The following is a 15,401-nucleotide window of genomic DNA, read 5'->3' as shown; positions in this document are numbered from 1 at the left end:
GACTGTGAAGAAGGCTGAGCGCCAAAGAATTGATGCTTTTGAACTGTGGTGTTGGAGAAGAGTCTTGAGAGTCCCTTGGACTGCAAGGAGATCCAACCAGTCCATTCTGAAGGAGATCAGCCCTGGGATTTCTTGGGAAGGAATGATGCTAAAGCTGAAACTCCAGTACTTTGGCCACCTCATGCGAAGAGTTGACTTGTTGGAAAAGACTCTGATGCTGGGAGGGCCTGGGGGCAGCAGGAGAAGGGGACGACAGAGGATGAGATGGCTGGATGGCATCACTGACTCGATGGACGTGAGTCTCGGTGAACTCCGGGAGTTGGTGATGGCCAGGGAGGCCTGGTGTGCTGCGATTCATGGGGTTGCAAAGAGTTGGATACGACTAAGCGACTGATCAGATCTGATCTGATCTGAAAATGGACAACCTGGAATAAATGGACAATTTCTTAGAAAACTATAACCTTCCAAACCTGAACCAGGAAGAAACAGAAAATATAACCAGACCAATCACAAACACAGAAGTGAAACTGTAATAAAACATCTCTGAACAAATAAAAACCCAGTGCCAAATGGCTTCACAGGTGAATTCTACCAAAAGCTTATAGGAAAGCTAACATCTACTTTACTCAAATTCTTCCAGCAAACTACAGAGGAAGAAAAACACCCAAATTCATTATATGAGGCCACCATTACCCTGATACAAAAACCAGACAAAGATACCACAAAAAAGAAAATTACATGTCAATATAATAGATGATGTGGCTTCTCCTTTGCCCTTGGATGCGGGGTATCCTTTTTAGCTGGGATCCAACATTCTTCTATCGATGGTTGTTCACCAGCTAGTTTCAATTTTGGAGTTTTCACAGGAGAAGCTGAACACATGTCCTTCTACTCCACCATCTTAACATCTTTATGACAAACCACTTCAGTGTTTTTCCCTTGAGAACTCTATGAACAGTATGAAAATGCAAAAAAGTATGACACTGAAAGATGAACTCCCAGGTCAGTAGGTACCCAATATGCTACTAGAGAAGAGTGAAGAAATAGCTTCAGAAGGAATGAAGAGGCTGAGCCAAAGTGGTAACAATGTCCAGGTGTGGATGTGTCTGGTGGTGAAAGTAACATCTGATGCTGTAAGAACAATACTGCATAGGAATCTGGAATGTTAGGTCCATGAATCAAAGTAAGTTGGAAGTGGTCAAACAGGAGATGGCAAGAGTGAACATCGACATTTTAGGAATCAGTGAACTAAAATGGACTGGAATGAGCAAATTTAATTCATGACCATTATACCTACTACTTTGGGGAAAGAATGCTTTAGAAGAAATGGAGCAGCTCTCATAGTAAACAGGAGTCCAAAATGCATAACTTGGGTGCAATATCAAAAACAACAGAATGATCTTAGTTAGTTTCCAAGGCAAACCATTCAATATCACAGTAATCCAAGTCTATGCCCCAACCACTAATGCCAAAGAAGCTGAAGTTAAATGGTTATATGAAGACCTACAAGACCTTCTAGAATTAACACCCAAAAAGACTGTCATTTTCATCATAGGGGACTGGAATGCAAAAGTACAAAGTCAAGAGATAACTGGAGTAACAGGCAGCTTTGGCCTTTGAGTACAAAATGAAGGAAGGAAAAGGCTAATAGCATTTTGCCAAAAGAATGCACTGGTCATAGCAAACACCCTCTTCCAACAACACAAGAGAAGACTCTACACATGGGCATCATCAGATGGTCAATACCAAAATCAGACTGATTATATTCTTTGCAGCCCGAGATGGAGTAGTTCGATACAGTCAGCAAAAACAAGATTGAGAACTGACTGTGGCTCAGATCATGAACTTCTTATTGCAAAATTCAGACTTGAATTGAAAAAACTAGGGAAAACCACTAGGCCATTCAGGTATCACCTAAATCAAATTCCTTATGATATACAGTAAAGGGGACTTCCCTATAGCTCAGATGGTAAAGAATCTGCCTGAAATTCAAGAGATCCAGGTTTGATCCCTGGATCAGGAAGATTACCTGGAGAAGGAAATGGCAACCCACTCCAGTATTATTGCCTGGAGAATCCCATGGACAGAGGAGGCTAGAGGCCTACAGTCCATAGCGTTGCAAAGACTAGGACACGAATAAGTGACTAACACACACACACACACATACAATAAAGGGACAGCTAGATTCAAGGGACTAGAACTGATAGACAGTTTCTGAAGAAATATGGATGGAGGTTCAAAACACTGTACAGGAGACAGTGATCAGACCATTTCCAAGAAAAAGAAATGCAAAAAGGCAAAATGGTTGTCTGAGGAGGCCTTACAAATAGCTGAGAAAAGAAGTGAAAGGCAAAGGAGATAAGGAAAGATATACCCATCTGAATGGAGAGTTCCAAAGAACAGCAGGGAGAGATGAGAAGGCCTTCCTAAGTAAAAAATGCAAAGAAATAGAGGAAAACAATAGAATGGGAAAGACTAGAGATCACTTGAAGAAAATTAGAGATACCAAGGGAACATTTCATGCAAAGATGGGCACAATAAAGGACACAAATGGTATGGACCTAACAGAAGCAGAAGATATTAAGAAGACGTGGCAAGAATACAAAGAAAAAAGTGAAAGTTGCTCAGTCATGTCGAACTCTTTGCGATCCCATGGACTAGACAGTCCATGGAATTCTCCAGGCCAGAAACTCTAGTGGGTAGCCTTTCCCTTCTCCAGGGTATTTTCCCAACCCAGGGATCGAACCCAGGTCTCCAGCATTGCAGGCAGATTCTTTACTGGCTGACCCACAAGGGAACCTCAAAGAATAAAAAGAACCATACAAAAAAGATGTTAATGACCCATATAAAAACGATGATGTGATCACTTACCAACAGCCAGACATCCTAGTGTGCGAAGTCAAGTAGGCTTTAGGAAGTATCACTATGATGAAAGCTAGTGGAGGTGACAGAATTCCAGCTGAGCTATTTCAAATTCTAAAAGATGATGCTGTTAAAGTGCTGCAGTCAATATACTAACAAAATTGGAAAATTCAGCAGTGGGCCAGAACTGGAAAAGATCAGTTTCGTTCCAATCTCAAAGAAAAGCAATGCCAAAGAATGTTCAAACTACCACACAGTTGCACTCATTTCACACGCTAGCAAAGTAATGCTCAAAATTCTCAAAGTTAGGCTTCAATAGTATGGGAACCAAGAACTTCCAGATGTTCAAGCTGGATTTAGAAAAGGCAGAGGAACCAGAGATCACATTGCCAATATTCGTTGGATCACAGAAAAAGCAAGAGAATTCCAGAAAAACATCTACTTCTGCTTCATTGACAACGCTAAAGACTCTGACCATGCAGATCAAAATAAACTGTGGAAAATTCTTAAAGAGATGGGAATACCAGAGCATCTTACCTACCTGAAAAACCTGTATGCAAGTCAAGAAGCAACAGAACCGAACATAGAACAAAGGATTAGTTCCAAATTTGAAAATGAGTACATCAAGGCTGTATATTGTCACCCTGCTTATTTAACTTATATGCAGAGTACATCATGTGAAATGCCAGGCTGGATGAAGCACAAGTTGGAATCAAGATTGCTAGGAGAAATATCAATAACCTCAGATATAAGGAGGACACTGCCTTTATGGCAGAAAGTGAAGAAGAACTAAAGAGCCTCTTGATGAAAGTGAAAGAGGAGAGTAAAAAAGCTTGCTTAAAACTCAACATGCAAAAAATGAAGATCATGGCATCCGATCCCATTACTTCATGGAAAATAGAGGGGAAACAATGGAAACAGTTATAGACTTTGTTTTCTTGGGTTCCAAAATCAGTGCATATGTTGACAGCAGCCATGAAATTAAAAGACGCTTGCTCCATGGAAAAGCTATGACAAACATAGATAGCATATATAAAAAGAGACATTACTTGGTCAACAAAGGTCCACATATTCAAAGATATGGTTTTTTCATTAGTCATGTATGGATCTGAGATTTGGACCATAAAGAAGGCTGAGTGCTGAAGAACTGATGCTTTTGAACTGTGGTGTTAGAGAAGACTCTTGAGAGTCCCTTGGACTACAAGATCAAACCAGTCAATCCTAAAGGAAATCAGTCCTGAATATTCATTGCAAGGACTGATGCTGAAGCTGAAGCTCCAGGACCTGGCCACCTGATGCAAAGATCTGATTCTTGGAAAAGACCCAGATGCTGGGAGAGATTGAAGGCAGGAGAAGAAGGGGACGACAGAGGATGTGATGGTTGGATGGCATCACCATCTCAATGGACATGAGTTTGAGCAAGCCCTGGGAGACGCTGAAGGACAGGGATGCCTGGCATGCTGCAGTCCATGGGGTCACAACGAGTCAGACATGACTGAGCAAAAACAATCACTGATGAATACAGACGTAAAAATCCTCAACAAAATCTTAGCAAATACAATCTAGTAACACATTAAAAAGATCATACATCATGATCAAATGGGCTTTATCCCAGTGGTGCAAACATTCTTTATTATACACAAATAATCAATGTGATATACCATATTAACAAATTGAAAGATATGATCAACTCAATAGATGCAGAGGAAGCTTTTGACAAAATTCAACACCCATTTATGATAAAAAAAAATGAGTTAACTTAGACCCTGCCACTTCTATTTATCAAGCATTTTCCATAATCATTATAATAGACATTTCATTAATTTTTAACTTTTCTACTAGCCCATCAGGAATAAAAGTTTCCTGAAGACTAAACTGCAATATTTATCTTTCCATCTAAAATATTTAATACTTTGTCAATAACATGTAAGCTATCAGTGAATAACTATGGAAGGTTGGCTGAATGAGCTAAATTGCATTTCAAGGTTAAGAAGCAATATAGCTTAGTGATGATGAACACAGACAATCTAGCCTGTGAGGTTTGACTCTCCAACTCTGCTATTTACTAGCCATATAATCATGAGTTGCTTAATCTTTCTGTGCCTTAGTTTCCTCATCTATAAAATAAAACTTGTATTATTATGATGTGATAAACATTATATGAGTTAACATGTGTAAAGCACTTAAATGATTGTGTGGAACATAATAAGCTGTAAATAATCATATGTGGATATAACAACTGTTGTGATGTTAAAATTTTACAGTCGAAAATGATAAGGTAAACATGTAAATATTCCAACTCAATCCAATGTGGAACATGAAACAAAATTAATTTCTAAAATAACATGTTGCCAGAACTTCCAAAACTGTGTTGAATAGTGATGGTGAAAGTGGGCACCCTTGTAAAGATCTAAACGTAAGACCAGAAACTATAAAACTCCTAGAGGAGAACATAGGCAAACACTCTCCGACATAAAAAAAAAAAAAAAAAAAAAAAACTCTCCAGAAAGTAAGCATAGAAGGAACATACCTCAACATAATAAAGGCCATATACAATAAAACCACAGTAAACATTATTCACGATGGTGAAAAAAAGAAAGCATTTCCTCTAAAAATCAGGAACAAAATAAGGGAGCCCACTCTCACCACTATTATTGACCATAGTTTTGGAAGTCCTAGCCACAACAATCAGAAAAGGAAATAAAAGGAATCCATATTGCAAAAGAAGAAATAAAACTCTATTTGAAGATTACATGATTCTTTACATAGAAACCCCTAAAGATGCCACCAGAAGATTACTAGTGCTAATCAATGAATATAGTAAAGTCACAGGATATAAAATTAATACACAGAAATCCTTTGCATTCATATACACTAAAAAAGAAAAATCAGAAAGAGAAATTAAAGAAACAATCCCATTCACCATTGCAACAAAAACAAGAAAATACTTAGGAATAATTTTACCGAAATAGACAAAAGACCTGTATGCACAAAACTATAAGATATTGATGAAAGAGATTAAGGACAACACCAACATATAGAGAGATATAGCATGTTCTTTGATTGGAAGAATCAATATTATGAAAATGATTATACTATTCAAAGCAATCTATAGATTCAATGCATTTCCTATCAAACTACCAATGGTGTTCTTCACATATCTAAAATAAATAATTTCAAAATTTGCATGGAAACACAAAAAAATTTGAATAGTGAAAGCAATCTTGAGAAAGAAGAATGGAAATGGAGGAATCACCCTTCCTGACTTCAGACTATACTACAAATCTACAGTCATCAAGATAGTATGGTACAAATACAAAAAACAGAAATATAGACCAATGGAACAAGATAGAGAAACCAGAGATAAACCCATGTACTTATGGGTACCTTATTTTTGTCAAAGGAGGTTAGAATATACAATGGGGCAAAAAGAGTCTCTTTAATAAGTGGTGCTGGCAAAACTGGACAGCTACATGTAAAAGAATGAAATTAGAAGACTTCCTAACACCGCACACAATGATAAACTCAAAATGGATTAAAGACCTAAATGTAAGACCAGAAACTATAAAACTCTAGAGGAAAACATAGACAGAACAAAATAAGACATAAACCACAGCAAGATCCTCTATGATTCACCCCCTAGAGTAATAGAAATAAAAATAAAAATAAACAAGTAAGACCTAATTAAACTTAAAAGCTTTTGCACAGGAAAAGAAACTATAAACATGAAAAGACAACCTTCACAATCAGAGAAAATAATAGGAAATGAAACAACTGACAAAGCATTAATTTCCAAAATACACAAGCAGCTATACAAGTCAATATAAGGAAAACAAACCACCGAATCAAAGTGGAGAAAAGACCTAAATAGACATTTCTGCAAAGAAGAAGTACAGGTGACTAACAAACACATGAAAAGATACTCAACATTGTTAATTATTAGAGAAATGCAAATGAAAAATACAATGAGGTATCACCTCACATTGTTCAGAATGACCATCATCAAAAAGTCTACAATCAATAAATGTTGGAAAGGATGTGGAGAAAAGGGAACCCTCTTGCACTGTTGGTGGGAATGTAAATTGATACAGCCACTATGGAAGACAGTATGGAGACTCCTTAAAAAAAAAAAAACTAGGAATAAAACCACCATAAGACCCAGCAGTCCCACTACTAGGCATATACCCTGAGGAAATCAAAATGGGAAAAGACACATGTACCTTTGCAGCACTATTTACAATAGCTTGAACATGGAAGCAACCTAGAAGTCCATCAACAGATGAATGGAAAAGAAGTTCAGGTACTTATATACAATGGAATATTACTCAGCCATAAGAAGGAAAGTATTTGAGTCAGTTCTTGAGGTGGATGAACCTAGAGCCTATTACATAGAGTGAAGTATGTCAGATAGAGAAAAACAAATGTCATATAGTAATGCATATATACGGAATCTAGAAAGAAAATACTGATGAAATTATTTGCAGGGCATCAATGGAGAACCCAACATAGACAACAGACTTATGGGCATGGTGGGAGTTGCGGGTGGAAGGAGAGGGTAGGATGTATGGAGAGAGTAACATGGAAACTTACATTAACATATGTAAAATAGATAGCAAATGGGAATTTGCTGTATGACTCAGGAAACTCAAACCAGGGCTCTGCAACAGCCTAGGGGTGGGATGGGGAGGGAGATATGAGGCAAGTTCAAGACGGAGGGGTCTTGAACTATGGCTGATTCATGTTGATGTTTGGCAAAAACCAACACAATTCTGTACAACAATTATCCTTCAATTAAAAAAATAAAGTTAAAATAAAAAAAGACAGTATGATACTGGCAGAAAAAAGAAATATAGACCAATGGAATAAGATAGAAAGCCTGAAAATAAATTCACACACCTATGGGCACCTTATCTTTGACAAAGGAGGTAAAAATATACAATGGAGAACAGTCTCTTCAATTAGTGGTTTTGGGAAAATCGGTCACCTATGTGTAAAAGAATTAAAATAGAACTGCCATATGACCCAGCAATCCCACTGCTGGGCATACACACTGAGGAAACCAGAATTGAAAGAGACACATGTACCCCAATCTTCATCGCAGCACTGTTTATAATATCCAGGACATGGAAGCAACCTAGATGTCTATCAGCAGATGAATGGATAAGAAAGCTGTGGTACATATACACAGTGAAATATTACTCAGCCATTAAAAAGAATACATTTGAATCAGTTCTAATGAGGTGGATGAAACTGGAGCCTACTATACAGAGTGAAGTAAGCCAGAAAGAAAAACAGCAAAGGAACCAGAGATCAAATTGCCAATATCTGCTGGATCATGGAAAAAGCAAGAGAGTTCCAGAAAAACATCTATTTCTGTTTTATTGACTATGCCAAAGCCTTTGACTGTGTGGATCACAAGAACCTGTGGAAATTTCTGAAAGAGATGGGAATACCAGACCACCTGACCTGCCTCTTGAGAAACCTATATGCAGGACAGGAAGCAACAGTTAGAACTGGACATGGAACAACAGACTGGTTCAAAATAGGAAAAGGAGTACATCAAGGCTGTATATTGTCACCCTGCTTCTTTAACTTCTATGTGGAGTACATCATAAGAAACACTGGGCTGGAAGAAGCACCAGCTGGAATCAATATTGCCGGGAGAAACATCAATAACCTCAGATATGCAGATGACACCACCCTTATGGCAGAAAGTGAAGAGGAACTAAAAAGCCTCTCGATGAAAGTGAAAGAGGAGAGTAAAAAAGTTGGCTTACAGCTCAACATTCAGAAAACTAAGATCATGGCCTCCGGTCCCATCACTTCATGGGAAATAGATGGGGAAACAGTGGAAACAGTGTCAGACTTTATTTTGGGGGGCTCCAAAATCACTGCAGATGGTGATTGCAGCCATGAAATCAAAAGATGCTTACTCCTTGGAAGGAAAGTTATGACCAACCTAGATAGCATATTGAAAAGCAGAGATATTACTTTGCCAACAAAGGTCCATCTAGTCAAGGCTATGATTTTTCCAGTGGTCATGTATGGATATGAGAGTTGGACTGTGAAGAAAGCTGAGTGCCAAAGAATTGATGCTTTTGAATTGTGGTGTTGGAGAAGACTCTTGAGAGTCCCTAGGACTGCAAGGAGATCCAACCAGTCCATCCTAAAGGAGATCAGTCCCGGGTGTTCATTGGAAGGACTGATGCTGATGCTGAAACTCCAATACTTTGGCCACCTCATTGGAAGAATTGACTCATTGGAAAAGACCCTGATGCTGGGAAGGACTGGGGGCCAGAGGAGAAGGAGACGACAGAGGATGAGATGGCTGGATGGCATCACCGACTCGATGGACATGAATTTGAGTGAACTCCGGGAGTTGGTAATGGACAGGGAGGCCTGGCATGCTGTGATTCATGGGGTCGCAAAGAGTCAGACACGACTGAGTGACTGAACTGAACTGATACATGGAATTTAGAAAGATGGTAATGATAACCCTATATGCGACCCAGCAAAAGGGACACAGGTATATAGAACAGTCTTTTGGACTCTGTGAGAGAAGGTGAGGGTGGGATGATTTGAGAAAATAGCACTGAAACATGTATATTATCATATGTGAAACATATCATATCATGAAACAGTCCAGGTTTGATGCATGAGACAGGGTGCTCAGGGCTGGTGCACTGGGATGACCCAGAGGGATGTGATGGGGATGAAGGTAGGAGGAGGGTTCAGGATGGGGAACACATGTACACTCATGGCTGATTCATGTCATTGTATGACAAAACCACCACAATACTGTAAAGTAATTAGCCTCCAATTAAAATAAATAAATTTAAAAAAATAAAATGCCCAAAAAAAGAAATTTGGAGGACTCACACTCTTGACATCAAAATTTAAAACAAAGATGCAGTCATCCAAGCAAATGTGGTACTGACAGAGGAATCGACAAACAAATCAGTGGGACAGAATTAAGAGTACAGAAATAAATCCATACCTCTATGATCAATTGGTTTTTGACAATCATGTCAAGGCTATTCAATGGCGTAAGAATAGTCTCTTCTATAAATGATGCTGGGACACCTTCATAGCCACATGAAAAAGAATGAATCTGGATTCCTCCCTCACTCCATGTACAAAAATTAACTCAAAATTGGCCAAAGATCTAATCATATTTAATAAAAAGTAAAAACTATAAAAATCTTTTAGAAGAAAATACATTGGTAAATCTTTATGGCCTTGCATTTATCAATGGGTGCTTAGATATGATACCAAAAAGCAGGCAACAAGTAAAAATATAGGTAAGTTGAACTTTATCAAAATTAAAGATTTTATGTATCAAATGACAGGCTTCCCAGGTAGCTCAGTGGTAAAGAATCCACCTGCCAATGTAGGAGACGCTGGAGACGTGGGTTTGATCCCTGGGTCAGGAAGATCCCCTGGAGGAAGAAATGGCAACCCACTCCAGGTTTCTTGCTGGGACAATGCCATGGACAGAGGAACCTGGTGGGCTACAGTCCATGAGGTCGCAGAGTCAGATACGACTGAGCAACTGAGCAGATATCAAATTATACTATCAAGAAAGTGAAAAGATAACACACTGAATGGGAGAAAGTATCTGCAAATCATTTTCTGATAAGGGTTGAATATTCAAAATACATAAGGAAATCTTATAATTCAAAAACAAAAAGATAAATAACCCAGTTAAAAATGTGCAAAGGACTTAAATAGATATTTCTTTAAAGAAGATGTACAGATGGCCAACAAATACATGAAAAGATAATCTATTTCATTAGTCATCAGGGATATGCAAACCAAAATCACATAAGATACTACTTCATAGCCACTCTGATGGCTATAATTTAAAAAGGAAAATAAGTTTTGGTGAGGATGTGGAATATTACTCAGCCATAAATAAGAATGAATTTGAGTCAGTCCTAGTAAGGTGGATGAATCTAGAGCCTGTTATACAGAGTGTAAGTCTGAAACAGAAAAATAAGTATCATATATTCAAGCATATATATGGAACCTAGAAAAATGGTATTGATGAACCTACTTGCAGGGAAGGAATGGAGACGCAGACATAGAGAAAGAACTTGTGAACACAGTGGGGGAAGGAAAGTGGGAAGAACGGAGAAAGTAGCACTGGTATACATACACTATAATGTGTAAAACAGATAGCTAGTGGGAAGTTTCTACATAACACAGGGAGCCCAGCCTGGTGCTCTGTAGTGATCTAGAGGGGTAGGATGGGGTAAGGAAGGGAGACTCAAGAGGGAGATGATATATGTATAATTATGGCTGATTTGCATTTTTGTACAGCAGAAACCATCACAACATTGTAAAGCAATTTTCCTCCAATTAAAAATTAAATTAAAAAATAAAAGACTTATTAAAGGGAGGGGGGAATGACAGGATGGATTGGTGGAGCCAGAATTGGAAATAAAAGCTATCTTACCTTTCTAGTTTTTAAATAATGGTATCTGACGCAAAATGTTAAGAAAATACTGTGCAGGCCAAATGAAACACATCTGTAGGCTACATATGGCCTGTGAGTCACAAGTTTAGACCTCTGTATTGGTTGAAAGTAGATGGAGTTAAATAAGATACTGTGGAGGTTAAAGCATGGACTGAGGAGCTATACTGCCTGGGTTGCCATCCAAGCTTGGACATTTACTAGGTCCATGACTTTAGACAAGTTTCACAATGTGTCTGTGCCTCAGTTTTCTTATCTTCAAAACGGATATAATGATAATGCTTGCCTCATAAGGTTGTTATAAGGATTAAGTTTGTGTGTCTGTGTATGTTTGTGTGTGTGTAGTCACTTAAAACAGTGCCTGCTGCTGCTGCTAAGTCACTTCAGTCGTGTCCGACTCTGTGTGACCCCATAGACAGCAGCCCACCAGGCTCCCCCATCCCTGGGATTCTCCAGGCAAGAACACGGGAGTGAGTTGCCATTTCCTTCTCCAATACATGAAAGTGAAAAGTGAAAGTGAAGTCGCTTAGTCGTGTCCAACTCTTAGCGACCCCATGGACTGCAGCCCACCAGGCTCCTCCACCCATGGGATTTTCCAGGCAAGAGTACTGGAGTGGAGTGCCATTGCAAACAGTGCCTAGAATGTAGTAAATGCCCTGCAAATATGTTAAATAAACAAAATAAATAAGCTTCTTTTCAGCTTTTACTATTATATAACTTAATAAGAACTTGTAGAAAGCTAATTATTAATTTGGTCTTTACATCATTTTGCACATCTGCACAATGGGGATAGTAATGATATCTGCTTTGTATGGTTAGTGTTAGTATTAAATAAGTTAATATATTAAAATGTTCATATATCTACAGTACTTAGAACATTGCCTGGCACAGATCAAGCACTATGTAAGTGTTAGCCATTATTAATTTTTAAAATAATTGCTTGGCAAAGCTCATGTAGGTCAGTACTGAAAAACTCCAAAATATGTCTGATATATTTACAATATGGCATTGATCCTAGGAGCAACAATAACAGAGCTGAACTTTTAACCCTTCAATCAATCATTCAAAAGAAGAAAGTGGTGAGCTCTGGGAATAGAAAAACTTCCCAGTCATTGTACAGCCCATTTAATACACCTGCATATCAGAATGTGATTAAAAAAAGAAATACAGCCTAAATTTGTATTTATGAAGGCAACTAATTGAATTTGTAATAACCTTTCTGTATTTTCCTTAGTAAATCTAAGAAATGGACCAGGAAAATTCAAACTCTGATGCACAGAATCTATAAGAAACTTCTATATTAGAAAATATAGCTATCTTCTGTCTCCCTAGTTAATCCCAGTCTACCTGGAGTAGACTATTGCTTTGTCAAATATGTAAGAAACAGAAATTATAAGTGGAGTCAGGTCCTAGGGTTAGAAAAAGCAGGACCTCAACCATAATTTTTAAGAGGAGAAGAATCTGATATAAAGAAATATAGGAGTCTTGGAAGGATTTGAAAGTGAGGGGATGTCCAAAGAGACAAATAGGAGTCCTAATGTGAGGGAACGGAAATATACTGGGACCTCACATTGAATGAATAGGGAACATTATAGGACACAATTTTAAGAATGTTAGAAGTGGGATTCTATACTGAAGTGACAAGATTAGTGGAACTTCCTTTGAGAAGAGATGGGGATTCTTCAATGTGAGAGGCAAAGAGAAATCTCACCATGAGAAAAGCAGAGGTTCTTTTGCGAGGATATACTATGAAGACTCCATTGTGAATTGATAACACTATAGGGGACTGGGGTTAATCCAAGTGGGATAGAGTCTTGGGATTTGCATCTGTAAATACTGTGGAATTCTGAGTTTGAGAGCGTGAGATATACTGTGGGAACTGTTTTATAGACTGGAGGGGATGAAATGTTCCCTGGTGTTATAGGACTGGGTGTAACAGGAGACCCTAGATTTATAAAAGTATGGTCTAATGAGAGGGGACAAGAAATGAGCCCCCCATTGTTAGGAGAGGAAATATTAGAAACCCCTGAAGGAAAGTATGGTGTTTCCCTAGTTTGAGAAGACAAGGGACAAGTGTAATCCTAGAAGAAAGTAAGTGAAAATAATAAGAAACCCCAGAGGAAGAGGATGGCAAAATGTGGGGCTAACAGTGGAAGAAGACTGCAGGAGGTGGGGGGTATATTTCAGAAAAGATAGCAAGAGGAGATCATCATATAGAAAACTAATGGCCTTTGGAAGGTGTATAGGGGATATTGTGGGAACCCTTGAAATTGAAAATGTTAGTCGCTCAGTTGTGTCTGACTTTTTGCAACCCCATGGACTGTAGCCCACCAGGCTTCTCTGTACATGGGATCCTCCAGGCAAATATATTGGAGTGGGTAGCTATTCCCTTCTCCAGGGGATCTTTCCCACCCAGGGATCGAACCCTACCCTCCTGCATTGCAGGCATATTCTTTACTGTCTGAGCCACCAGGGAAACCCTTGTAGGAGGGTAAACAGGATACCCTAGTGTGAGAAGAGAGTGGACAAAGCAGTACCATAGTGTGATAAAAAGCAGGGTGACTAGTATGAGGTGTCAGAAAATAATGTGGGGCCATGAATGGGAAGGAGTGAATGTACCTCAAAGCAGGCAGGCAGGAGACTAAGGGGAGCTCCAGTGTGACAAAATCAGGGCTTCTTGTATGAGCAGAAAGGATGGGATGTATTGTAGGATTCCCATTCCATTAGAGAAGATCAGAAAATGGGGAATGGAAGGGAAACTAATCGAACTTTTAGTTTAGTCCCACAGGGAAAGAGGAATGGAAGGCACATTACTTTGTGAAAAGGGGAGACTACAGTGGGATAGAACAAGGTGTACTGTGGGGTCCCAAGTGGCAGAAAATGCACTTCAGCTGGCTTGAGAGGATCACTGGAAAAGGAGGAATCCCAGTGTTAGATAAGGGAGAGCTAGTAAGGGAGTACAGGAAATATTTGGGGGTTCCTAATAGGAAGAAATTGGAAAATATGGGGCTCTTAGTTGGGTGAATTGGAGGGACTCATAGTGTAAGTGGCCAGTTTAAGTATACAGGGTACGTTGTTTACTCAACTCGGTAGGATGACAGCCCCTAGAACCAGAGCACAAGGCACAAGTGGTTGTCCTGTTTGAGAAAAGGGGACCCCAGTGGGGGGGTGGGGAGGAAATTCTTGTGGGTATGGCCAGGAAGTAATGTAAGAAACCCTGGCTAGGAGACGATAGCGACATGGTGGGACACTCGTGGGAGGGTGCAAGAAATACTATGGGAAGCCATAGGTTGGAGATCAAGAGATCTCCAGGGAGCTTAAGGAAAACCGCAGTGTGAGGGCTAAGAACACAGGGGACACCAGTGTGAAGGGTAGGGCAGACGGTTATGCTGAAGCATAATTTCCCCACCTTAGGTGCCAGCTCGACTTACCCAGGCAGAGTTCAAAGACGTAGGCATAGTAGGACCAGAGCACGACGAGGACGATAACGAGCACTGGCACCCAGGAAAGTACACGGCGGCAGCACCGTAGCCCCCCGGACAGAGCCATCTTCCAGCCCCGCCGCATCTTAGGCTCGAAGATCGACCGAGCAGGCCTGCTGGCGCTGGGTCGGAATTGCTGGGCAGCGGCTGAGAGGCGGGAAGACGCGCTGTGCGGCGCTCCACTGCCTAGCCTGGCGGGAACAATCTCCCCTAGTCGATACCACCTGTGGGGCTGCAGGCCAGAGTGCACCACACACAATAGGCATGAGTCACGGCGAGGAGGAACAGGCGGTGTTGGAGCGGAAGATGATCCGTCAGGCTGGCGAGGCTGGGCACGCTCAGAGGGAGTGGAGAGTGCAGTCCCTCCTCTTTCCCCCTCTCCCACCCCTTGCCACAGCACTTGATGCAGGGCTAGACCTCTGCAAAACTCTTAAGCAGAAGAAATTTAGGTCCGCCCATCTGCTCTTACTGCACTGCGTTCCCCTCATCTCATCTCCGCTCTGATCTTTTTCTGTTTCTTTGTCCCCTCCCTCCCAACGCCACACACACGCACACGCACACGCACACACACACACACACAC

General features: G+C 40.0%; 1 protein-coding gene across 4 annotated transcripts in view; it reads right to left on the bottom strand.

Moving 5' to 3' along the window:
• The window catches only part of ZDHHC15 (zinc finger DHHC-type palmitoyltransferase 15), a 95,451-nt gene extending 80,530 nt beyond the window's left edge, over positions 1-14,921 (bottom strand). For all 4 annotated transcript variants that reach the window (XR_003033440.2, XM_015461638.3, XM_003588152.6 and 1 more), the window contains exon 1: positions 14,770-14,921. Coding sequence is in view for 2 of the 4 variants with exons in the window: in XM_003588152.6 (XP_003588200.1) it covers positions 14,770-14,905 (136 nt within the window). In the remaining 2 variants the exon portion in view is untranslated. The remainder of the gene's footprint in view (positions 1-14,769) is intronic.
• Positions 14,922-15,401: the final 480 nt, after the last annotated feature.

Source organism: Bos taurus, chromosome X (assembly GCF_002263795.3).
Source record: "Bos taurus isolate L1 Dominette 01449 registration number 42190680 breed Hereford chromosome X, ARS-UCD2.0, whole genome shotgun sequence".
Taxonomy (NCBI): Eukaryota; Metazoa; Chordata; class Mammalia; order Artiodactyla; family Bovidae; genus Bos; species Bos taurus.
Note: the sequence above shows the minus strand (reverse complement) of the source record. Positions and strands in the feature narration are given on the sequence as shown.